General features: G+C 41.6%; 1 protein-coding gene and 1 long non-coding RNA gene across 5 annotated transcripts in view; one reads left to right on the forward strand and one right to left on the reverse strand.

Annotated features, from left to right (window-relative positions):
- Window positions 1-23,957, forward strand: part of SLC22A2 (solute carrier family 22 member 2) — a 43,693-nt gene that overhangs the window by 13,945 nt on the left and 5,791 nt on the right. The window contains exons 7-10 of one of the 2 annotated variants that reach the window (XM_033234285.1): window positions 1,468-1,682; window positions 2,852-2,960; window positions 3,683-3,795; window positions 19,303-19,402. In XM_033234285.1, coding sequence (XP_033090176.1) covers window positions 1,468-1,682; window positions 2,852-2,960; window positions 3,683-3,795; window positions 19,303-19,402 — 537 coding nt within the window. The remainder of the gene's footprint in view (window positions 1-1,467; window positions 1,683-2,851; window positions 2,961-3,682; window positions 3,796-19,302; window positions 19,403-23,957) is intronic. The other variant, XM_033234286.1, reaches the window with a different exon arrangement.
- LOC117096920 lies at window positions 1,127-13,267 on the reverse strand. Of its 3 annotated transcripts, none has more exons than XR_004442718.1 (4): window positions 13,038-13,267; window positions 7,222-7,383; window positions 6,719-6,827; window positions 1,127-2,042 (listed from the first exon to the last, which is right to left on the reverse strand). It is a non-coding gene; the product is annotated as an uncharacterized LOC117096920 (long non-coding RNA). The 3 variants fall into 3 exon arrangements; XR_004442716.1 differs by lacking the exon at window positions 1,127-2,042 and adding an exon at window positions 6,001-6,510 and having other exon boundaries at window positions 13,038-13,265; XR_004442717.1 differs by lacking the exon at window positions 1,127-2,042 and adding an exon at window positions 6,001-6,510 and having other exon boundaries at window positions 7,222-7,317; window positions 13,038-13,260.

The raw sequence follows: 23,957 nt of genomic DNA on the forward strand, positions 1-23,957 counted from the left end.
AAAGCAATGGCAACCTCAGCTTCATACTGGAATCACCTGGGAGCTTACAAAGTACCAAAGCTACAACCCCTAGAAATGCCGATTTAATTGTTCTAGGGTAGGGCTTGGGAACCAGCTTTTTAATACTCCAGGTGATTCTAATGCATAGCCCAATTAGAGAACTATTGGTATAACTTAATTGATGATGAATGTAGATCTCTATTGTAGTACAGAGCTGGCAAAAAAAAAAAAAAAAAAAAAAAAAAACTGTGGATGGGATTGCCTTTTCTTTCCTTTTTCCTTTTCTACCTAGAGAAAAAATAAATTTCTGAACAAGAATAATTCCCAAGAGTAATTCCAGTGGCTTCACAGCCCAGTGACTTGATATTTATTGTGTTTGCTATCTACAGGCTGCTCTCAGAGCTTCGAGCCATGCTTTCTCTAGTGGGGAATGCATCTTTTCGGGGCACATTGGATCTCCCAGGCAAATGGAGATTTACAATCACTAACAAAAGCAAAGCTCATCAGGAATTCATTTAGCAACATTTGCAATAGTGCACAGGAGAGGCAGCTTTGAAATTCGGCCTCATTATCCTTCTTTCCTTTTCTGAGTAATCGTGACTTTTGTTGATTATCCTCATATTTTCCATTATATATAAAGACCATTTTTAGTTAATAAACTAGAAACATTGTCCAAATGTTGTTTGTATTAGGCCAGAAGAGAAGTCATCAAGAAGGGAAGCTGTACTCACTTGGTCTTCTGGTTTCCTAAAATTTGAATTAAGTAGTCAGTTCTTTTGATCCCAACTGCACTAGAGTACCTGAAAGAGAGAAATAATTCACGACCACTAATAACTTGATATAGTTTTACTAAATAAATCACTCCATTGGCCAGGCACAGTGGCTCACACCTGTAATCCCAGCACTTTGGGAGGCCGAGGCAGGCAGATCACATGAAGCCAGGAGTTTAAGACCAGCCTGGCTAACACAGTGAAACCCCATGTCTGCTAAAAATACAAAAATTAGCAAGTGGTTCACATCTGTAATCCCAACTACTAGAGAGACTGAGGCAGGGGAATAACTTGAATCTGAAAGGTAGAGTTTGCAGTGAGCCGAGATCGTACCACTGCATTCCAGCCTGGGCAACAGAGTGACTCTGTCAAAAATAAAAATAAAATAAAAGATAAAATAAATCATTCCATTAGGACATTCTTCTTGGTTTTCAATTTGTCCAGGAAACATTATTGTAATTTCTAATTATTTCTAACTATTCTAATTTCTTCCCTTCTCCTGGTTCTTGGAAACCACCCAGCCCCAGCCAGTCACTGAAGTGGATCAGAGATTATAAAAGCAGTGGGATGGGGGACTAGCAAGGAGATGATCACAGGGAAAGGTGACCTATAATCCACATTATTTTTCCAGAAGCCTCTCTTTTTTGGTGCCCTGTGTTTGGTGCTTGACTTGACCTGAATTCTCCTCTTTGCTCAGGTTCACAAGCTCTGTGCTTTACCAGGGCCTCATCATGCACATGGGCCTTGCAGGGGACAATATCTACCTGGAATTCTTCTACTCTGCCCTGGTTGAATTCCCAGCTGCCTTCATGGTCATCCTCACCATCGATCGCATCGGCCGCCGTTACCCTTGGGCTGCATCAAATATAGTTGCAGGGGCAGCCTGTCTGGCCTCAGGTTTTATCCCTGGTGGTAAGTTTCAGACCAAGTTGGAGTCTTATCTCCAAGACCCTGGAGAAAGGGAGTGTCACGGACCATTGATAGGAAAACCATCAAATTTGTCATCCAAATCAATTTGGAAAGACAAATTGGAGGACAGTATCTGGGACCCTTCCAAGCAAATTCATATGGCCAGCCTCCCTTTAGGAAAAATTGCACCCAATCGTTCCTTGATGTGATATAACAAGGGAGACTCTAGAGCTCCATGCTGCAGGCCATCAAGATGACGTGGAGCAGAGAGCATAGGCCTTGGGAAAGCAGGCCCAGGTCAAGGTCTTACTCCAGCACTTCCTGGGTGTTGATTAGGGGACTCTCTTGACCTCCCTGCATCACCTGCAGAATAAATGAGAAAGATGTAAGTAAATGCCATCCATAAACAACTATTCAGTTCCTTTTTTTCCTTTTAAAATGCTTTCTCAATGAAGGGGAACAAACACCTGTATAAGAGATTCCTTTTAGCAATATGGAGCTTCGTTTGAATCCTTTTGTTATTAGTAGTTGTTTAAATGTGCCCATATTTTGCTCTTTCTTTGACTTCTATAAAGTTGGCCCAGTTTTGGAAACTGGTATAACTCCATTGTCATTAGCAACTGAGGTCTAAAGTTAAGAGAACACAGAGGATTTTTAGGGCAGTGAAATTATTCCATGTAACACTAAAATAGTGGATACAGGTCATTATGCATTTGTCCAAACCCACAGGAAATGTACCACCAAGAGTGAACCCTAATGCCAACTATGGATTTGGGGTGATTATCGTTGCCACTGAAGGTTCATCAAGTAACAAACATACCACTCTGTGGAAAATGTCAATGATAGGTGGCGACGGGTGGAATGCATGTGTGGGGGCAGAGGTTATGTGGGAAATCTCTGTATCTTCCTCTCCATTTTGCTATGAACCTAAAACTGCTTTAAAAAAAAAAGAACATCTTTTTAAAAAAAAGAGAGAATTAGCATTGTGTCTGAGATTAAGATGGACAAATGTGAGAATCTGCTGACATTAACACAAGCCTGTAGAAGAAGTCATTTTTTTTTCTCGTCCCATTCTGGGATAGGGAATTTCTCCTTATAGTCCCACTCTGGAACACTGTCTGAAGATGAAGAATCATCTGTGTATGGATAAGTACTGTGCTTTTCCCTCTTAGATCTACAATGGCTAAGAATTATTGTCTCATGCTTGGGAAGAATGGGGATCACAATGGCCTATGAGATAGTCTGCCTGGTCAATGCTGAGCTGTACCCCACATTCATTAGGTGAGTACATTTTCCTTAGAATGAAGAGGGTGGGTGGGACATTTGTTTATTGGCTGGAACCACCACAAGTGCAGACAAAGGACATCTTACCTTCAAAACACAGTGTAAGGGAAGGTGAGAACATGTAAAGGTCCAGCCAGGTTCAGCAGTTCACCTCTCACACTTACAGGCTGGGGTAAAATACCGAGGCCGTGGTGAGAACAGAAAATTGAATTGCAAGACAGGGATTACCCAATGGCTACAGGGGAGATTGATGTGGAACAGCACAAACAGGTCCATAGAAACAACTTAGGGAAGCCAGGTGATGGAAGTAAAAAGAAACAATTGCCCCTCCCATCATTAAAAAAATCTGAAAGTTTATACAAAGCAAGAATGACAGAATATGAATGGAATTATGTATATATATATATATATGTACACACACATATATAATATTGTGCATTGAAAATAACGTGAATGATTTTTTTAAACTCTTGAAAATTTTATTTTTGTTTTGTTTTTTTATTTCAATAGGTTTTTGGGAAACAGGTGGTATATGGTTATATGAATAGGTTCTTCAGTGGTGATTTCTGAGATTTTGGTGCACACCTGTCACCTGAGCAGTGTACACTATAGCTCTTGAACATTTTAATGATTTGAGGAAGTGTTTACTCAGGGTTGGGTGGGAGATAACTACTGCACTGTGATAAGTTAACAAGTTAAATCAGTTTCCTGCATTCTAGGAATCTTGGCGTCCATGTCTGTTCCTCAATGTGTGACATTGGTGGCATCATCACGCCATTCCTGGTCTACCGGCTCACTAACATCTGGCTTGAGCTCCCACTGATGGTTTTTGGTAAGAAATCTTCATAGATGCCTTTAAATGAAAACTTATTTTTCTAGAGACCTTCACTTCTCTTCTACCTCATTCAATACAGGTGTCATGCCTATTAGTAACTACTAATTACTACTCACAGTAGTAATGATGTGTCTGTAGCTTGCGTTCTTCCCAGGCATGCCTAGTAATTAGTAATGTTATTAATATTAGTAATACTAATCCATAATACTAGTTCAGTATTCATAATATTATCAGTCATTACTAATACTCAAGTATGGGACTCCAGCCATAGAGGCAGAACATTGAAGAGAAGAATGAGAAGGAAGAAAGTTTCCCAGCAGCAGGCCCCTAACTCTCTCTCTGCTGATTTCCACCCTTCCTGAGGTCTCTGTCAAAGAATTAATTCCTCCATGCACCAGAGGCGATAAAACACAAAGCCCTTTTACTTCTTACTTCAAATAAAGGGGTTAAAATTTTGCAAAAGGCAATTTCAAAACCCAGAGGAAATAAAGACCCACATTAAGAAAATGCACCAGCATAATGAAGCACGTCTGTCGATGCACCTGGAGCAATTAGATTTCAGGAGTGTCACACAGCACTTCTCTTCTGCTACTACCAGTGGGAACACACCAGCACTGAGCCTTCTCTGGTTGACTGAAACATCTCAGTGCACCCATTTCTGTCTCCTTTGACACCCATTCTGAGCTGCTTTTAATTTGAATATGTGATGCTTTTTCCCATGGGCATATAGCACTCAATTTAGGGGAAGAGAAGAAGAGATTTCACTCTCAGATGCACACAAGGGTGTAAAGGGAAAGGAAATTTAAAACTCTCAGGACCCCCAAAATCCTTATGCAAAAGGGAAAACTAAGCCTGGAGGCTGAGTCATGCAACACCCTCTTCCAGATGAATAGCTGTTGCAGCATTATACATCATGCCTCAGTTATCTACAAAGGACCACCCCTGCAGATCATTCATAAGTAAATTATTTGCTGGCCTCCCATAGACAAGAATTTTAGGTCTACGATCTAAGCTTAGCTTCTAAAACTGAAGTCTGCTGATTCCACACTGATAATGTTGATTCCAAGCTTATCTCCCGATGTACAGGATAAAGACAAGATCAGTCATTCCTCCACCTACCCAGAGAGGCCTGCATAATTGATTCTTTTTTTACTCTTATTTTCTCTTCAAACATTCACCTTATCATATGTGAAAGTCAACTTAACTGGGCACTAGTTAAAGTCTCACAAGAATGGAACCATTCCTTTGTGGCCTACCTGCCCCTCTCCCTACCTGCCTCCCTACTTTAAGGAAATGTATAAATACCAACTTCCTGAAAGCCTCTTTGTAAAAATAGCTACAGATGTGTCTGTGGCTCATGGTTTTTCAGGGACATGCCCCAAAGCTGACTTAATAAACCTCGACTGATTGGACATTTTCCTCAGTCATTCATTTCACTTTTCAGGGGAAGATCCCACCACTTCACTAAGGCTGTGCAATGCCCCACACAGCTACCCTCCTCATTCCTTTTCTCCCCCTTCTTCTCACAGAATTTGTGAGGGGGAAATTTTTCCACTGCTCTAGATCTGCCAGCAAAAGTTCCAAACCACTGATAGAACTCACCCGCAAAAACAGATCCAATGAATTCCTCCATGATCCAGTTTAATAACAATAAGATGGCCAAAGTTGACAGAGCACAAGCTGTTATCCTGAGATAACTTGGCCACAGAGTAGCTGGTGCTACTCCTGAGACTTATGTGACCCCTATTTCTTTCTTCCCCAACACTGGTTAAGGAACCTGTCCTCAGAACCCTCTTGTCATTGTGAGGAGGTGCACATCACACCCTCTGTCCTCCTTCCTGCCATGGAGGAAGTTAGAGACCACTCAATCTTGGCCACTCCCTTAGGTGGACAGTGTGTGACCAATGGGTCAGGAGGACATTTCTGGATAGTAGATGGTTACTTCGTTACTGGAAAGGGGTCCTGACCCAGACCCCAAGAGGGAGTTCTTTGATCTTGCACAAGAAACAATTTGAGGTCAATCCATAGAGTAAAATGAAAGCAAGTTTAGTAAGAAAGTAAAGGAATAAAGAAATGGCTACTCCATAGGCAGGGCAGCCCTGAGGGCTACTTGTTGCCCATTTTTATGGTTATTTCTTGATTATATGCTAAACAAAGGGTAGATTATTCATGAGTTTCCCCTTTTTAGATCATATAGGGTAACTTCCTGATGTTGCCATGGCATTTGTAAACTGTCATGGCACTGGTGGGAGTGTAGCAGTGAGGACAACCAGAGGTCACTCACATTGTCATCTTGGTTTTGGTGGGTTGCAGCCAGTTTTTTTATTGCAGCCTGTTTGATCAGCAAGGTCTCTATGACCTGTATCTTGTGCCAACTTCCTATCTCATTGTGTGACTTAGAATGCCTAACTGTCTGGGAATGCAGCCCTGTAAGTCTCAGCCTTATTTTACCCAGCCCCTCTTCAAGATAAAGTTGCTCTGGTTCAAACACCCCTGAGATTCCCCCCTCCCTTTTATAAGAGAACTCTTAATCTTAATGGTTGCAGAGAGATGAAGATCCATCTTCTGTAACTTTTTCATACTGATTAAGGGTGATCATCTTTCTGATTAACTATTAGGGTTTCTTGTATTCAGGGTAGAGAGGAGTTCAGTCAGAAAGCATCAGTATGGTGAGGGCCATTCATAACTTTGAGTTCTGACAAAAAGTGATATCTGAAAGATTAATAAGAGTTTAAGAAAATATTTGGTAAGCTTATCCTGCACAATCCTTTGTATATTCATACACAAAGAGTACAATGGCAATATCAATATATTCCACAACAGTAAAGAAAAATAAGCAAAATTATCCCAAGCAAACTAAACTAGAAGGCTTTCCATGAATCTGGCAATTGTTGAAACCATGCTGATATGGGCTCAGTACCTGATTCCAATGTGCCCAGATTAGAACTCTGATCCAGATTTTTATGTTAGCCATCCATCTTGTTTCTTCTGAGCTGCAGGAATCATTGGTTGGAATGAGCAGGGTCAGTCTAAAGGGCAGGAAAAAAAAGCTTAAAACAGCTTATGAGACTAAAATATAAGAACAGGTATACCATTGTTCTTGAAACATAATATTTCTCTCTCCAGTTTCCCATTTTTACTAAAGACAAATCATGGTAAGACTGATTTGCTTTATTGTACTTGGCCTGATTATTTGTATAAAGTGTAGCAAAAATAATTATTTTTCACATGGGCTTTTAAAATTGACTTTGAGAAAACTTTGTTCTGTAAAAGGAATCTCAGATAAGACTTTTTTTCCAAAGCCAAGCCCAGCCATGGGTTTGTACCCACTAATACCAATAAGTTGAGTAAATTCCCCTCCTCTGGAGGTCCCCAGATAACTCGGACTCCTGGGTCTGTCAGAAAGTGACATTTTTTACTTACCACAGGTCAGAAACCCTGTACAAGGACTATGTAGACAAGGTATGATGTCAGTTTTCCCAAGGGGTTTTTATTGGCTCTACAAGTTAAGTTTGATTTCTTAAAAGAAAGCACAACATTCCAGTCAAAGCCTTGGTAAAAATAACCAGTTTCTCCAACTGTGTCCTGTTGCAAAAGAAAACAGATTCTTATTACACTTATGCAAATAACTATATTGCCATAAGTTAAGAGTACGCACAAGTAATTTTCAAATTCTGGAGAAATCAGGTAGAGAGAAACAAATGTGCTCCAAAGTTTTTCACAGGAATATACTTGACTTAAATGTTACAAGCTGTAAATATTAATGGCTCAAAAGAAAAGTTTCCTTGACTCTGAAAAACAAAACAAAGGATCAGCAACGTTTTAAGCAAAAAGTTAGAAAAGATTACTTCCGTCTTCCATTAGTTCAGTCCATGCAGTTAACTCCTGCTTCATTTGATATACATGAACATTTCACCTCTCTGTGAGAGTCCTGAAAGTATTTTCTTCTATTCTAATGTCACAGTCTCCAAAGTTATCAGAAACCTGCATTCAAGAATACATGTTAAAGCGCTATAGTTGATTATAAAACCACCTTTTGAAGAGGATCAACAGAAGACAACAATTGTCTGTGGATGGCAAAATCTTAGGGCAGCCACAGTCAAAAACACAATTGACAAAGAAATATGTTACTTCTGTGGCACACATTAATTTAACATAGCAATTACAATTATTACTGATAATGTACACTAAGTCTTATCAGAATTATAGGAGTTTCACATAATTTTGGAACACATACCATTAATATATTTATACAAATAGAACCCAAAGATAGCCAAACACCATTTTATATTTGACAATGCTAGGTTCCTTACAAACCTTTCATAACTCTTTACAAATTTTTTATTAAAGAACAGATGATCTGTGCTCTAAGAAAAACCTACTGTGCTTTTATTCTAATATTCAATTTATGGAAAAATTGAATGATACCCCTTTAACTTTAGCCAATATATTCACACACAGAATTTCTTTTACATGACTAATTTTTCACAAATCTTCCACTACTTGTTCAAACCTTCAGCTTTATCTTATTTAACTTTAAACAATCCTTTAACACTTTAGGCAGAAAAAGCCATATTTCCATGACTTCTTATAATCCTTTACCAAAAATACATTTCACTTTTTTTACACACCTAGCATGTGCAACTGTTTTTATTTTCCAAAGATTACTTAAGTCACATGAACTAAAAAGCACACTTTTTACTTTTCTGCCAAAAATATTTGACTTAAGCTCTTATTATTTTTAAGCCTATTAAAGCTCTTTCCTATCATACACACAACACATATAAAGTCACAGACAGAAGAAGAGTCAGTACTTGTAAGATTTTTCATTTGCTACTTTAAGTTTCTCTTCAAAGTATGCAGCTTCTAGGGCCTATTAAGCAGCCACAGCTGAAAGGCAAAAGCAGGTTTCCCAAAATTAACGGTCTCATTTTTATACTATATCCTGTATCCCAAAAAGAGGAAATCTGCCCATTTGTCATGGGAATCTTATCTCTCAGTGAGGAATGGGGACATTTTCATAACTTCTAGGTGGCCAAGAGCATGCTTTTCTGATCTAAACTTGCAAAGAGCTGAGGATCTCCTCATAACTGCCATTAGCTATCCTCAAAACTATATTTCCTACCTAGTCACACATCAAAGCTTTCTCATAATGTGTAGTAATTTCTGATACCCTCCAAGTCAAAAACATCAGATAATGCAATGAAAAACAGAACAGAGCCTTAGATTTTGAGAGGGATCTATCCACTTAATTCCTGGGGTTTTATGAGGAAAACAAAGGTTTTTCCAAAAGGGGGTCTGTGATGTCTCCTCTGTTTTTCCCAAAGAGTTCCAGGCTGCTAGAGCTTGAATAAACTGACTTTTAACCATAGCACTCAAATCCTTTTAAATCTCTTATTACCCAACTTTAGCCATGCCAAACAGCCAATATTTTTGTGCTCAGAGAAAGGAAATTTCAAGATGGTTTGTGGAGAGGAAGAGAATTAACCAGTGATGAAGGGTATACGGATTTTAAACCAGAAAGGATTCATTCCCTAAGTCAGTATTGAACCCTGGGCCACCATTGTAAAATGGTGAAGCCTTAGCTATTGAGCTACAGCATTGGTTGGTTTCCATTGTTCTTCCCAGAAGGATTTTAGAGCAACCAATTCTGAGCTTGCAAAGGCTTTTAACTGCTCAAGATAATTCTTAGGGATAAGTATGACATGAACCCCCAAATTCCTATCTGTTGGATGGTGGAAACCAAGAGAATGAACTGCCTGTGATTACAAGTTCAAGCTCCCAAGGACATTTTTCAACATGTGGTCTCTGGGCAAGATGAAAGAGCAGACAGCTGCCCTGAGTAATAGAAAAAACAGAAGAGAAAGGAGAGAAAGGGAGAAAAGCATTGCCTGGTGGGGTGGCAGGGGCAGCTCCTCCCGCGGCAGGGTAGGGAAGGAGAGGTGCTCAGGGAGGCCAGAGAAAGACCCACCCTGTGGGTAAACACTGTTCACGTGACCACTTGTCAGTAGCTAAGGGATCTTTTCCAGCAGTCCTATCAGCTCTCGAGTGTCTCTCTTAGGAAGAAATAACTCACTTGCATCTGTGTGAAGAAACCACCAAACAGGCTTTGTGAAAGCAACAAGGCTGTTTATTTCACCTGGGTGCAGGTGGGCTGAGTCCAAAAAGAGAGTCAGTGAAGGGAGATGGGGTGGGGCCATTTTATAGGATTTGGGTAGGTAAAGGAAAGTTACAGTCAAAGGGGGTTGTTCTCTGGCGGGCAGGGGCGAGGGTCACACGGTGCTCAGTGGGGGAGCTTTTGAGCCAGGATAAGGAATTTCACAAGGTAATGTCATCAGTTAAGGCAGAAACAGACCATTTTCACTTCTTTTGTGATTCTTCAGTTACTTCAGGCCATCTGGATGTACATGTGCAGGTCACAGGGGATATGATGGCTTAGCTTGGGCTCAGAGGCCTGACATTCCTGTCTTCTTATATTAATAAGAAAAATAACAAAAAAATGAAATAGTGATAAAGTGTCAGGGTGGCGAAAATTTTGGGGGGTGGCATGGAGAGATAATGAGCGATGTTTCTCGGGGCTGCTTCAAGCAGGATTAGGGGCAGCCTGGGAACCTACAGTGGGAGAGATTAAGCTGAAGGAAGATTTTGTGGTAAGGTTGTCAGAAGGAGCATTTGTCATATAGAATGATTGGTGATGGCCTGGATGTGGTTTTGTATGAATTGAGAAACTAAACGGAAGACACAAGGTCTGAATAAAAGAAGGAAAAAAATAGGTATGAAAGGACTAAGAATTGGGAGGACCCAGGGAGTACAATTAGACAGTGTCCAAGGGGGTTCTGTGTAATTACTTGTTTGGTTGGTGAGTTTTTGGGCTCTATTCTTGACAGAGTCCTTTTATTAAGTTGGAGGCTGAGCTTGGTGAGGTGTGTTTTTAAAAGACCATTAGCCAGTTCTACCTTTCCTGAAGATTGAGGACGGTAAGGGGTATGAAGGTTCCACTGAATACCAAGAGCCTGAGAAACTGCTTGGGTGATTTGACTAATAAAGGCCAGTCTGTTATCGGACTGTGTAGAGGTGAGATGGCCAAAATGAGGAATTATGTCTGACAGAAGGGAAGAAATGACTGCAGTGTCTACCCAGGCCAAGAGGTATTTTAGTTTCCTGACTAAGGGCATGTGAGTAAAGTTAACTTGCCAGTCCTGGGCAGGGGCAAATCCCCGAGCTTGATGTGTAGGGAAGGGAGAGGGCCTGAGAAATTCCTGAGGAGTAGGGCCCTTCTCAGCAGATGGAACACTGAGAAGTGATTTCTTTGAGGATAGATTTCCATGATAGAAAGGAAGTGAGAGGTTCTAAGAGATGGGCTAGCAGTTTGTAACCTACATGGAAGAGGCTATGAAATGATGACAGAATAGAATGGGCCTGTGAGACTGGAAGGAGATCCTTGATCCAAGAACCATTTGCCTAGTGTGGGAAGAGATTGATAGGTGGAAGTTTCAGTGGGGGAGTAGGTGGGAGTGGCCAGATAAGAAGGAGAAAAACTGCTGTGAGGGATAGAAGTTGGAACACTAGCTGCTTTTTTAAGCTACCTTATCCGCATAAGCATTGTCCTGAGCAATGGGATCTGATACCTTTTGATGGCCTTTGCAATGAATGACTTCACCTTCCTTTGGAAGTAAAGCGGCTTTGAGAAGCATTTTTTTTAAGAGGCTTCATGATGGAGGACCCTTGCATAGTAAGGAAATTTCTGTCTGCCCATGTAACAGCATAGTGGTGCAGCATAGAAAAGGCATTTTTAGAGTCAGTATAAATATTGATGCATAGTCCCTTTGCAAAAATGAGGGCCCGAGTTAAGGCAATGAGTTCAGCTTGCTGAGAGGTAGTGGAGGGGGGCAGAGTGGTAGCCTCAGTGATAGATGTGGAAGATACTATAGCATAGCCTGCCTTTGCTGGTGAGTGGTGATTAGGCCTGGTGGAACTGCCATCAGTAAACCAAATGTGATCAGGGTGAGGAACACGAAAGAAGGAAATATGGGGACATGGGGTGAATGTCAGGTGGATTAGAGAGATACAGTCATGGAGGTCAGGTGTGGTATCTGAAATAATGTGGGAGGTCAGATTGAAGTCCGGGCCAGGAACAATGGTAATTGTGGGAGACTCAACTAAGTGAGTATAGCTGGAGGAGCCAGGTGGGAGGAAGAAAATAAATGTTGGAAGTTATGAGAACTGTAGAGAGTTAGTTGAGCATAGTTTGTGATTTTGAGGTCCTCTAAAAGTATTAACACAGTGGCAGCCGCCGAACGCAGACATGAGGGCTGGGCTAAAACAGTAAGGTCAAGTTGTTTGGATAAAAAGGCTACAGAGCATGGTCCCGGTCCTTGTGTAAGAATTCTGACTGCACAGCCCTGCACTTCAGCTGTATGTAATGAAAAGGGAGTGATGAGTTAGGGAGGGCCACCGTGGGAGCAGCTTTTAGGGCTATTTTTTAAGGAATTAAAAGGGGAGTGGGGAAAGGATTTAGGATTTATGGGGTCAGCTAGGTTTACCTAGAACAGAATAATGAGTTGTGGAGAGAAGTATTGAGGATAGGTGAGTATACGGGTTTGGCACCACAGGGTGGATAGACAAAACAATTTGGTTGATAAGGCGCAGATCCTGAACTAACCTGTAAGAGTTGTCCAGTTTTAGGACAGGTAAAACGGGGGAATTGTAAACAGAGTTTATAGGTTTTAGAAGCCCATGCTGTAGCAGGTGAGTGATAACAGCCTTTAGTCCTTTTAAAGTGTGCTGTGGGATGGGATATTGGTGTTGAGCAGGATAAGGGTGATTAGGTTTTAATGGGATGGTAATGGGCATGTGATTGGTTGCCAGGGAGGGAGTAGAGATGTCCCATATTTGTGGGTTAAGGTTGGGGGATACGAGAGGAAGACGCAAAGGAGGCTTTGGGTTGGGAAGAAGGGTGGCAATGAGATGTGGCTGTAGTCCAGGAATAGTCAGGGAAGCAGATAATTTGGTTAAAATGTCTTTGCCTAATAAGGGAACTGGGCAGGTGGGGATAACTATAAAACAGTGCTTAAAAGAATGTTGTCCAAGTTGGCACCAGAGTGGGGGAGTTTTAAGGAGTTTTGAAGCTTGGCCGTCAATACCCACAACACTTATGGAGACAAGGGAAACAGGCCCTTGAAAAGAAGGTAATGTGGAGTGGGTAGCCTCTGTATTGATTAAGAAGGGGACAGACTTACCCTCCACTGTAAGAGTTACCCAAAGCTCAGCGTCCATGATGGTCCAGGGGACTTCCAAGGCGACCAGGCAGCGTCAGTCTTCAGCTGCTAAGCCAAGCAGATCTGGGAAGGAGTCAGTCAGAGAGCCTTGGGCTAGAGCTTTAGGGGCTGTAGGAGTGGCTGCTGGCGAGTTGGACAGTCCAATATCTAGTGGGGTCCTGCACAGATGGGACATGGCTTAGGAGAAAATCCTGGCTGCGGGCATTCCTTGGCCCAGTGGCCAGATTTCCAGCACTTGTAGCAAGCTCCTGGGGGAGGAGGTTCTCGAGGAACCCCTGGCAGCTGCAGTTCAGGTGTTGGAGTTCTTGTGTGCTGGAGATGTGGCTGGGGTTTCTCTCATTGGGGAGGCAAGGAATTGCAACTCAGTAATACATTGCTACTTGGCTGCCTCTACTCTACTATTGTACACCTTGAAGGTGAGGTTAATTAAGTCCTGTTGTGGGATTTGAGGGCTGGGATTTAATTTTTGGAGCTTTATTCTAATGTCAGGAGCTGACTGGGTGACAAAATGCATATTTAGAATAAGACAGCCTTCTGACCCTTCAGGGTCTAGGGCTGTAAAGAGTCTAAGGGTTGCTGCCAAATGAGCCACGGACTAGGCTGGGTTTTTATATTTGATGAAAAAGAGCCTAAATGCTAACTGATTTGGGAGAGATCAGATAAAGGAAAAGGAGTGTTAACCTTGATTATGCCTGTAGCTCCAGCCACCCTTTTAAGAGGAAATTGCTGGGCAGGTTGGGGAGGGCCAGTCGGGGAATGAAACTGTAAGCTGGACCTGGTGTGAGGAGGGGAGGTGATAAAAGGATTATACGGTTGGGGAGCGGAGGCTGAGGAAGAATTGGGACCTAGCTCAGCCTGGCAAGGAGCAGCCTGGGGAGGAGGGGAGAGGTCAGATGGGTCTGTAGAAAAGGAAGATTGGAAAGACTCAGCAATGCTTGGGGTTGGGACTGAGGGGACAGGCGGGAGGGAAAGAAGCAAGATTTGAGATGAGTTGCATTGGGAACAGAGACTAGGGAGAGACCGATTTGTAAAAGAATGCCTGGACATCAGGCACCTCAGACCGTTTGCCCCTTTTATGACAAGAATTATCCCAGATTTTGTAGGATGGAAAAATCGAAAGTGCCGTTTTCTGGCTACTTGGAACCACTGTCAAGTTTGTATTGGGGTCAAGCAGTGTTGCAGAAGAAAACAAGATGCTTAGATTTTAGATCAGGTGAGAGTTGAAGAGGTTTTAAATTTTTGAGAACGCAGGCTAAGGGAGAAGAGAGAGGAATGGAGGGTGGAAGCTTGCCCATAGTGAAGGAGGCAAGCCCAGAGAAAAGAGAGAGTAGAGACACAGAGAGAAGGGGTGGGGGATGCTTTCCCCCTGGGAAAGTGGAAAAGGGGTAGAGACATGGAGAGAAGGGATGGGAGGTGCTTACCCCCCAGGAAAGTGGAGAAGAGGTGGGGACACGGAGAGAAGGGGTTGGGTGAGCAGCCAAAGCAGGCATCCCTGCAATTGACTTGCCACCAAGGGAATGTGGGTGAATGACCAAGGCAGGTGTCCCTGCGGTGATCAGACACCTCTGAAATGTGGGTGAATAATCCGGCAGGCGTCCCCACGTGATTAAACACGAAGGAAAGACTGTCTTCCCAAGTCCGTGACCGGTGCCAGAGTTTTGGGTCCACGGATAAAACACGTCTCCTTTGTCTCTGCCGGAAAAGGAAAGGAACTGAAATTAAGATAAGGGAGAGATTGAAAGATGGCACCAAGATGGAAAGGAGAAAGACGTTGAGGGATAGTGAGAGAGGTCAGAGAAGAGAGTAAAGAGAGGCCGCTTGCCGGATTTAAAATTGGTGAGATGTTCCTTGGGCTGGTTAGTCTGAGGGCCAGATGTCATAGGTGAATCTTTCTCATGGAGCAAAGAGCAGGACAGGGGATTGGTCTCCCAAGGGAGGTCCCCCAATCTGAGTCACGGCACCAGATTTCACTCGCGTTCGTGTGAAGAGACCACCAAACAGGCTTTATGTGAGTAACAAGGCTGTTTATTTCACCTGGGTGCAGATGGGCTGAGTATGAAAAGAGTCAGTGAAGGGAGATGGGGTGGGGCCGTTTTGTAGGATTTGGGCAGGTAAAGGAAAATGACAGTCAAAGGGGGTTGTTCTCTGGCGGGCAGGGGCGGGGGACACAAGGTGCTCAGTGGGGGAGCTTTTGAGCCAGGATGAACCAGGAGAAGGAATTTCACAAGGTGATGTCATCAGTTCAGTTAAGGCAGGAACAGGCCATTTTCACTTCTTTTGTGATTCTTCAGTTACTTTAGGCCATCTGGATGTACATGTGCAGGTCACAGGGGATATGATGGCTTAGCTTGGGCTCAGAGGCCTGACAATACCCCTGTTCCAAGATCCTTTATATGCCTAATCTTGTCACCCACAGACATCAGCAGAGTGCAAGGGAAATTAATTCAAAGAAAATAGCAGTTAACATTTCATAGTGCCAAACTCATTCTTAGCTGAGAGGGACTTTACTGAGAGGGACTTCTACTCCCCTCAGTCTTAGGAGGGACTCTAACCTTCCTAAGCTAGGCCTCAAACCCAAGTTCAGTCAAGTGTCTTTGCCTTTTATTAAGAGGGACTTTTAACCCTCTCTGTCTTAGAAGACACTCGAACTCCCCTAAATTGGGCCTCTAATTCAATCACATCTTTACCCAGGTATGCCAGCACTTACCCAAAGTTGATTAATCAGTGCTGCAATTTGTTTCCTTCAGGCTGGCGGGGGGAGGTCTCCTCAGTATCCCCCCTTCAGGGTTCACCAGAAAGATGTTATTGGAAAGGGGTCCTGATCCAGACCCCAAGAGAAGGTTCTTGGATCTCACACAGGAAAGAATTCAGGGCAAGTTCATAGAGTAATGTGAAAGCAACTTTATTAAGGAAGTCAAGGAATAAAGAATGGCTACTCCACAGGCAGAGCAGCCCTGAGGGCTCCTAGTTGCCCATTTTTATAGTTATTTCTTGATTGTATGCTAAACAAAAGGTGGATTATTAATGAGTTTCCCCTTTTTTGACCATATTGGGTAACTTCCTGATGTTGCCATGGCATTTGTAAACTGTCATGGCACCGGTGGGAGTGTAGCAGTGAAGACGACCAGAGGTCACTCCCATTGCCATCTTGGTTTTGGTGGGTTGTAGATGGTGGGTGTATTTTGTGGGTTTCCTGCAGCCTGTTTGATCAGGAAGGTCTTTATGAGCTGTATCTTGTGCCGATCTCCTATCTCATCCTGTAACTTAGAATGCCTAACTGTCTGGGAATGCAGCCCTGTAAGTCTCAGCCTTATTTTACCCAGTCCCTATTCAAGATAAAGTTGCTGTGTTTCAAATGCCTCTGACATGTCAAGGAAAAAGGCTAAATTCTGTAAAATGTTTAAAGAGTTTATTCTGAGCCAAATATGAGTGACCATATTCTGACCAAATATGAATGACTTGCCTGAGGCACAGTCTCAAGAGGTCCTGAGAACATGTGTCCAAGGTAGTTGGATTAAAGCTTGGTTTTATACGTATTAAGCAGACAAAAGACATCCATCAATACATGTGAGGTATCCATTGGTTTGGTCCAGAAAAGCAAGACAACTCAAAGCAGGGGCTTCCAGGTCATAGGTGGATTCAAAGATTTTCTGATTGGCAATTGCTTGAAAGAGTTAAATTATTATCTAAAGATCCAGAATCCATAGAAAAGAGTGCCTGAGTTAAGATAAGTGGTTATGGAAACCAAGGCTCTTATTATGTAGATGAAGTCTCATAAGTGGTGCCTTTAGAGACAATCAATGGCAAATGTTTCCTATTCAGACCTTTAAAAGGTGCTAGACTCTCAGTTAATCTCTTCAGGATTGGGAAGGTCTGGGAAGGGCAAGATCTAGTTATGTTAACAGAGATTCTTTACAGATGCGAATTCTCTCCACAAAAGATGGCTTTGCCAGGCCATTTCAAAATAGGTCAAAGAAATATATTTTGGGGTAAAATATTTTAATTTTTTTTGTCTGTCATGTGATATTATTCTGTGGTCAGGTTGGAATTTGCTATCTTATTGCTACAAAGAGTCTGTTATGTCAGTCTTAAGATGTGTTTTAATGTTAGCACTGGTGACTTGTGCTTGAACTCCAAAAGGGAGAGGGTATAATGAGACATGTCTGACCCCCACCCCTTTCCATCAGGGCTTGAATGGGATGGGGTGGGAGTGAAAAATCTTGAAGTTTTTCAGTTCAATTCAATCAGTTGGGGATCTTCGAATTTTGTTTTTGGTTTACATTTGTGAGGTGGTATTTTTAAAGAAAAACTTCTGCTGAATTAAATGTATAAGAGTTTAATTAAGCAAAGAATGATTAGTGAATTAGTCAGCCTCCCAAGCCAGAGTAGGCTCAGAGATTCCAACACAGCCACATGGTGAAAGAAGATTTATAGACAGAAAAAGGAAAGCCACGTACAGAAATCGGAAGTGAGGTACAGAAATAACTGGATGGGTTACAGCTTGGTGTTTGCCTTATTCGAACGTGGTTTGAACAGTTGGCCATATTTGACGGGCTAAAACTTGGTGATTTTGTAACCATCCAAGGGGTTCACCTTGCCTGGTGCCTAGACAGTGCCAATTTCTCAAGAGAGGGGAATTGCAGTAGAGAAAGAATAATTCACACAGAGTCGGCTGTGTGGGAGACTCAAGTTTTATTATTACTCAAATCAGTCTCCTGAGCATTCGGGCATCTAAGTTTTTAAGGATAACTTGGTGGGTGGGGGAAGCCAGTGAGGCAGGGGTGCTGATTGGTCAGCGATGAAATCACAGGGAGTCAAAGCTGTCTTCTTGAACGGAGTCAGTTCTTGGTGGGGGCCACAAGATCAGATAAGCCAGTTTATCAATTTGGGTGGTGCCAGCTGATCCATCAAGTGCAGGGTCTGCAAACTACCTCAAGCACTGATTTTAGCAGCAGTTTAGAAAGGATCAGAATCTTATAGGCTCCAGCTGCATGACTCCTAAACCATAATTTCTTATCTTGTGGCTAATGTTAGTCCTACAAAGGCAACCTAGTCCCTAGGCAACAACGAGTTCTGCTTTGGCTGTTGTCATCTTTGTTTTAATCTATAAACTAAGTTTCTCCCAAAGTCAGGTCAGCCTATACCCAAGAATGACAAGGACAGCTTGGAGGGTAGAAGCAAGAGGAAGTCGATTAAGTTAGATCTCTTTCACTGTCTCAGTCATAATTTTGCAAAGGTGGTTTTAACTGGTACAAGAATAGGCTACAGTTTGTTTGCCATTCCATCTAGGTTATAGTTCACAATGTACAGATAAACCTTCAGGCCAAACTTAAAATATGTAAGGAGGGAGTTATAGGCTAAATTCGATTTGACAGTATGTTATCCCAATTTATATAGGAATGTCTGGAGCACCAGAAAGATTACAGAACTTCCCAAGGCCTTGAGACCAGTATGCGAGGGGCCAGAGCTGGAGCCCAGGCCCTCAGAGCTTGGGTTCTGTGCCCTGCAGCTTCTATTTCAGCCATTTTCTGAGGGTGTAAAAATAGAGACCGGCATGCAGTGTTCTGAGACCTCAAAACTAGTAAAGAATCCACATCCTATTTTCTGTATTCTATTATTGTGAAACACATAGAAATACAACTTTAAAAGATCAAAACTTTTATCGGAATCTAAAGAAACAAAAACATGTAAGTGTTTATTATTAAAGATTATAGCTAGAGACCAAAAAAAAGGAATAATGGGAATTTAATGAACACCTGAATTTAAACTAAAATCCTGGCTATACTTTTTAGTGCTCTTACATCGTAATAAATACATAATTCATTACTTTTATTTGCTAGAAATGGCCCAAGTGTCTGACTTATTTTCCTTACTAAGTGATTTATACTGGCAGCGTTATGGTCCTCCTTTTCAAACAGTTCATTTTTTGCAGAGTTATTTTCTAACTCTAAAGTATCTTAATATGGTGGCAATGTCCTCTACCCTAGAATAACCTTGACTCAAAATGTTAAGTATTTCGTTTCCCTATTAGGAATAGTAATTCAATGGAGTTTGGAACTGGTATAATATTTATAATGGAAAATACAGCAGTCAGAGATGGCAAAGGAATCTGTAAATAAGTATAGAAAAACACCAAAAAAAGTTTTAAACAAAAATAAGGGGAACGCTAATTATAGACCTTGAGTTTTTCAGTTCTTAATGTGATTTTCATCTGTTTGGCTTTCAGCCGTGGTTGGCTTGGTTGCTGGAGGTCTGGTGCTGTTGCTACCAGAAACTAAAGGGAAGGCTTTGCCTGAGACCATCGAGGAAGCCGAAAATATGCAGAGGTAGGCAGTTGAAAGTTCTAAATGAACTGTTCTATGAAGGTTTTAGGACAACCCTGTAGCTATTTGGAAAGAATTAGATTGACTTCATACTTCACACCATACACTGAGATAAATTCAAACTAAATCAAAGACTTGAAAGCATTTAAAAAATCAGTAAAATTACAAAGACATTATATGAGAATTTCTTTAAACTTTCATGTGGAGAAAGTCTTTCTAAATATGACCCAAAAAATCCAGAATCCATAGAAAGAAGGTCAATATGTTTGCTTTCATTAAAATAAAAGATTCTGCTATTAAACAACTACCATAGGCTAAAAATAAAATTATAAACGTGAAGAAAATATTTACTACTCTACATTGGGCTAATTTTCCCAACAAATCTGTAAGAGCAACCACCCAATAGAAAAAAAAATAGGCAACATATGTGAGCAAATAATTCAATGAAAAGGAAATAAAAACAGCTCTTGAATATGTGAAAATATGCTCAACCTCCTTCGTAGTAAGAAAAGTTCAAATTAACACTGCACTAATCACTACTTGGATTGTCAAAAATGAAATTACTTGGTAACACATTATGTTGGGGAAGAATGGGGAGAAACAGCCTCCCGTGTTGCTGTTAGGAGTTAGATACCTCTGTAATGGACAGTGCAATAGTAGGATAAAAATTACACACATGGGCTGGGCACGGTGGCTCACGCCTCTAATCTCAGCACTTTGGGAGGCCGAGGTTGCCAATCACAAGATCAGGAGATCGAGATCCTCCTGGCTAACCGGTGAAACTCCATCTCTACTAAAAAAAATACAAAAAATGTAGCTGCGTGTGGTGGTACACACCTGTAATCCCAGCCACTGGGGAGGCTGAGGCAGGAGAATCACTTGAACCCGGGAGGCAGAAGTTGTAGTGAGCTGAGATAGCACCACTGCACTCCAGCCTGGATGACAAAGCAAGACTCCATCTAAAAAAAAAAAAAAATTAATTAAATTAAAATTACAAACATGTATATCCTTTAACCTAGTAACTCTACACCTCTAGAAGTTTACATGTACAAAGTGACATGTGTACAGGACTAGTCATTAAGGCTTTTTTTATAACAAGAGTTTGGAAATAACCTAAATGATCATGAATTAGAACACCAGTTAAATAAATGATATGCCATTCTGTAAAATTATACAGCCATTAAAAAGAATGAGGCCACTTCACGTACACTGACAAGGAAAGTTCTCCAAGACATATTGCTGATGGGGGAAAAAACAAAACATAGAAAAATATATATCCTATCATTTGTGTAAAAATAGGGAAAGACATATACATGAATACTTGTATCTCAAAAATGTACAAGAACCATAACACTGGTTGTCTGTGGAATAGAGTGACTGTGGGATACAGGCAGAAGGGAGACTTCAATGCTTCCTTTTTGTAATTTTGAATTTTGGACCATATGAGCCCATTCGAACAGTACATTAAAAAAATTCTAGATAAAGACACACCTGTCTGACACTCTCCCCACAAATTTGTTTACACAGTATGTTTAGATATTTTTATTTATTTTCTTCTGACTCCATTTTTGGCCTGCTGATACCACAAACAACTGATTTTTATTCATTTTACCAAACCTTCATGTTTAACATTTTCAGTACTTGGGCAAAATGCTGGTAAATCACAGTGGTCTGAAGCTTTTCCTAGAACTTGAGTCTTAGATTTGGAAAAGGCCTTTGAATCCGGACAGAGGTCACATACTTGCAGCCTGCAGGCCACCAAGTTCTCCAGTGCTTTCTTTGGCCTACACAGTATTTTTTTTTTTTTAAGTGGGAAATTCCACATCAACTGGATTTCCAGGATCTGTTTTTTAAAAAGCAGAAGATTTGGTAACACGGAGAAGATATTTCCTCTTGTTGTCAATTTGTAGGAGCTGAATGATGGCTTGGCTTTCTGAAGGGTTTGCCCTCTGCAGGAGGCCACAGTCCCCACTGTTTCCTATTGTCTTTGGTACATTGTATGATCTGCCTGGTGCATGTAGACATTTGAGTTGGAGACCTTTCATCTAAACCAACCATCTCCAACCCTGTACCCCTCTCCCCATGCAGCTTCCCACACACATGGGCACCTCCCGTCAAAGACGGTCTAAATCCTGTTTACGGTGGCATCGCTGGAACTCAGCACGGTGCCTGGCATACACAGAGCAGGAGCTTACCAGTTATTTGTGGAATAAATGCCGAAGGTCTTTCTACAGCATCCCTAATTGAAGTTTCTTTCTCCAGCCAGCGCCCGTGCCAGGCAGGCAGTAATATGTGTAGTGAAGAGCATGGCCTGTGGAACCTGAAGCCTTGCTGTCACATTTCTCATGTGTGTGGCTTTATTGCCTTAAGGCCTTAAAGCCTCAGTTTCCTCATCTGTAAATGGGGACAACAGTACCTACTCACTGGATTAAAGAAGAAAATATGTGTAAAGTGCCTGACACTAATTAAGTGTCAACTGGTTCCTAATTAAATTGTTATGGTTCCTAAGGGCACTAAACTTGTCCTAGTTACAAATATAACCTGGGGACTTATACCCAATACCTTATCTTACTTCTTAAGCCTGTTTTCCTTTCTGTAAAATGAGGATAACAATAGCTAACATTTACTAAGTGCTCTTACCCAGTGCTTTCCAACTGACACTCACCACGTGTCAATAAAGTGCCTGACACTAATGAATTAATGTCTGCAAGCCCCTGCTATTATTCACAGAAGCTTTTGTAGTTGTTCTATAAAACAGGAAAAGATATGCCTAGACTATTTATTGGAAATCAAATTTTAAAATACATTCCAAGTTGTTGTAAGATGGAGAAATGTAGCTCAGCGACACACACATACCTATGCTTGTCAGAGTTGTTCATTTTCATTAGGCTGGTTCAAAGCAGGCTAAAGAGATATTTCAAAAGATCATTCCTGTTGTTATTTTATATTCTTTCCATTTATATGATCTACAGATACTGCTATGAAGATTCACACTGTTCTTGTTTCTGTATTATATAACCCAGTTCACCACGCACTGAGAGATATGTGTAAGACTTGGGGAATGGCAAAAGAGTGGGAGTGGTGAGGGCTGAGACAGAGCCAGAGAACAGTGCACCTACAGAGGGAGGGATAGGTGTGGCCTGCAGGAGGCAAAGATGTCTGGGAGCAGGAGGGCAGACCACAGCCATCACTGAAAACTGACCCCAAGAACAGTGTCATATGCGCTGAGAGCCAGCAGAAACAGGGCAGGGCAAGAGCCCCTCCCTCACCAACCAAGTCATTTGGTTCCTAAGGGCACTAAACCTGTCCTAGTTGTAAATATAGCCTGCATGGACTTTTACCCTATTCTTTATCTCACGTCTCACTTTTTTTATCTCTCTATTTTTGAGACAGTCTCCCACCAGTTACCCTGGCTGGAGTACAGTGGCTCAATCTCAGCTCACTGCAGCTTCAACCTCCTGGGCCCAGGTCATTCTCCCACCTCAGCCTCCCAAGTAGCTGGGACTACAGGCATGTGCCACCACACCCAGCTAATTTTTTTGTATTTTTTTTAGTAGAGACAGATTGCGCCATGTTCTCCAGGATGGTCTCAAACTCTGGAGCTCAGGTTATCCACCCACCTTTGCCTCCCAAATTGCTGGGATTACAAGTGTGAAGCACCACGCCTGGCCCCTTATCTCACTTCTTAAGCTGGTTTTCCTTCTGCAAAATGAGGATAATAATAGCTAACATTTACTAAGAGCTCTACCCGTGCTTTCCCTGCCCTTCCTGTGCACCTTCTTTTATTGCACTTCATTTTATTGCATTTTGCAGATATTGCATTTTTTAACAGATTGAAGGTATACAGCAACCCTACATTAAGCAAGTTTATTTGCAGCATTTTTCCAACAGCAGGTGCTCACTGTATGTCATTGTGGCATGTTTTGGTAATTCTCACAATATTTCAAATTTTTCCATTATTATCATATCTGTGATGGTGACCTAAGATCAGTAATCTTTGATACTACTATTGTAATTGTTTTAGTGCACCACAAACCTTGTCTGCGTAAAACAGCAAGCTTAATTAATAAAATGTGTGTGATCTGACTATTCCACACACTGATAACTCCCCCATCTCTCTTCCTTTCCTTGGGCCTTCTTCTTGCCTAAGACACAACCATATTGAAATTAGACCAATTAATAGCTCTACAATGCCCTCTGGGTGTTCAATGAAAGGAAGAGTTGCAAGTCTCAACTTTAAAGCAAAAGGCAGAAATGATTAAGCTCAGTGAGGAAGTCATATTGAAAGCCAGCACAAGCTGAAAGCAAGGCCTCTTGCACCAGTTAGCCAAGTTGAGAATGCACAGGAAAAGTTCTTGAAGGAAGTTTAAAAATGCTACTCCAGTGAACACACAAATGAGAAAATGAAACAGCCTTATTGATGATATGGAGAAAGCTTGAGTGGCCTGGACAGAAGATCAAACCTGTCACAACATTCCTTTAAGCCAAAGCCTAATCCAGAACAAGGCCTTAACTCTCTTCGATTATATGAAGGCTGAGACAGGTGAAGAAGTAGCAG

Source organism: Trachypithecus francoisi, unplaced genomic scaffold (genome assembly GCF_009764315.1).
Source record: "Trachypithecus francoisi isolate TF-2019V2 unplaced genomic scaffold, Tfra_2.0 Lachesis_group15, whole genome shotgun sequence".
Taxonomy (NCBI): domain Eukaryota; kingdom Metazoa; phylum Chordata; class Mammalia; order Primates; family Cercopithecidae; genus Trachypithecus; species Trachypithecus francoisi.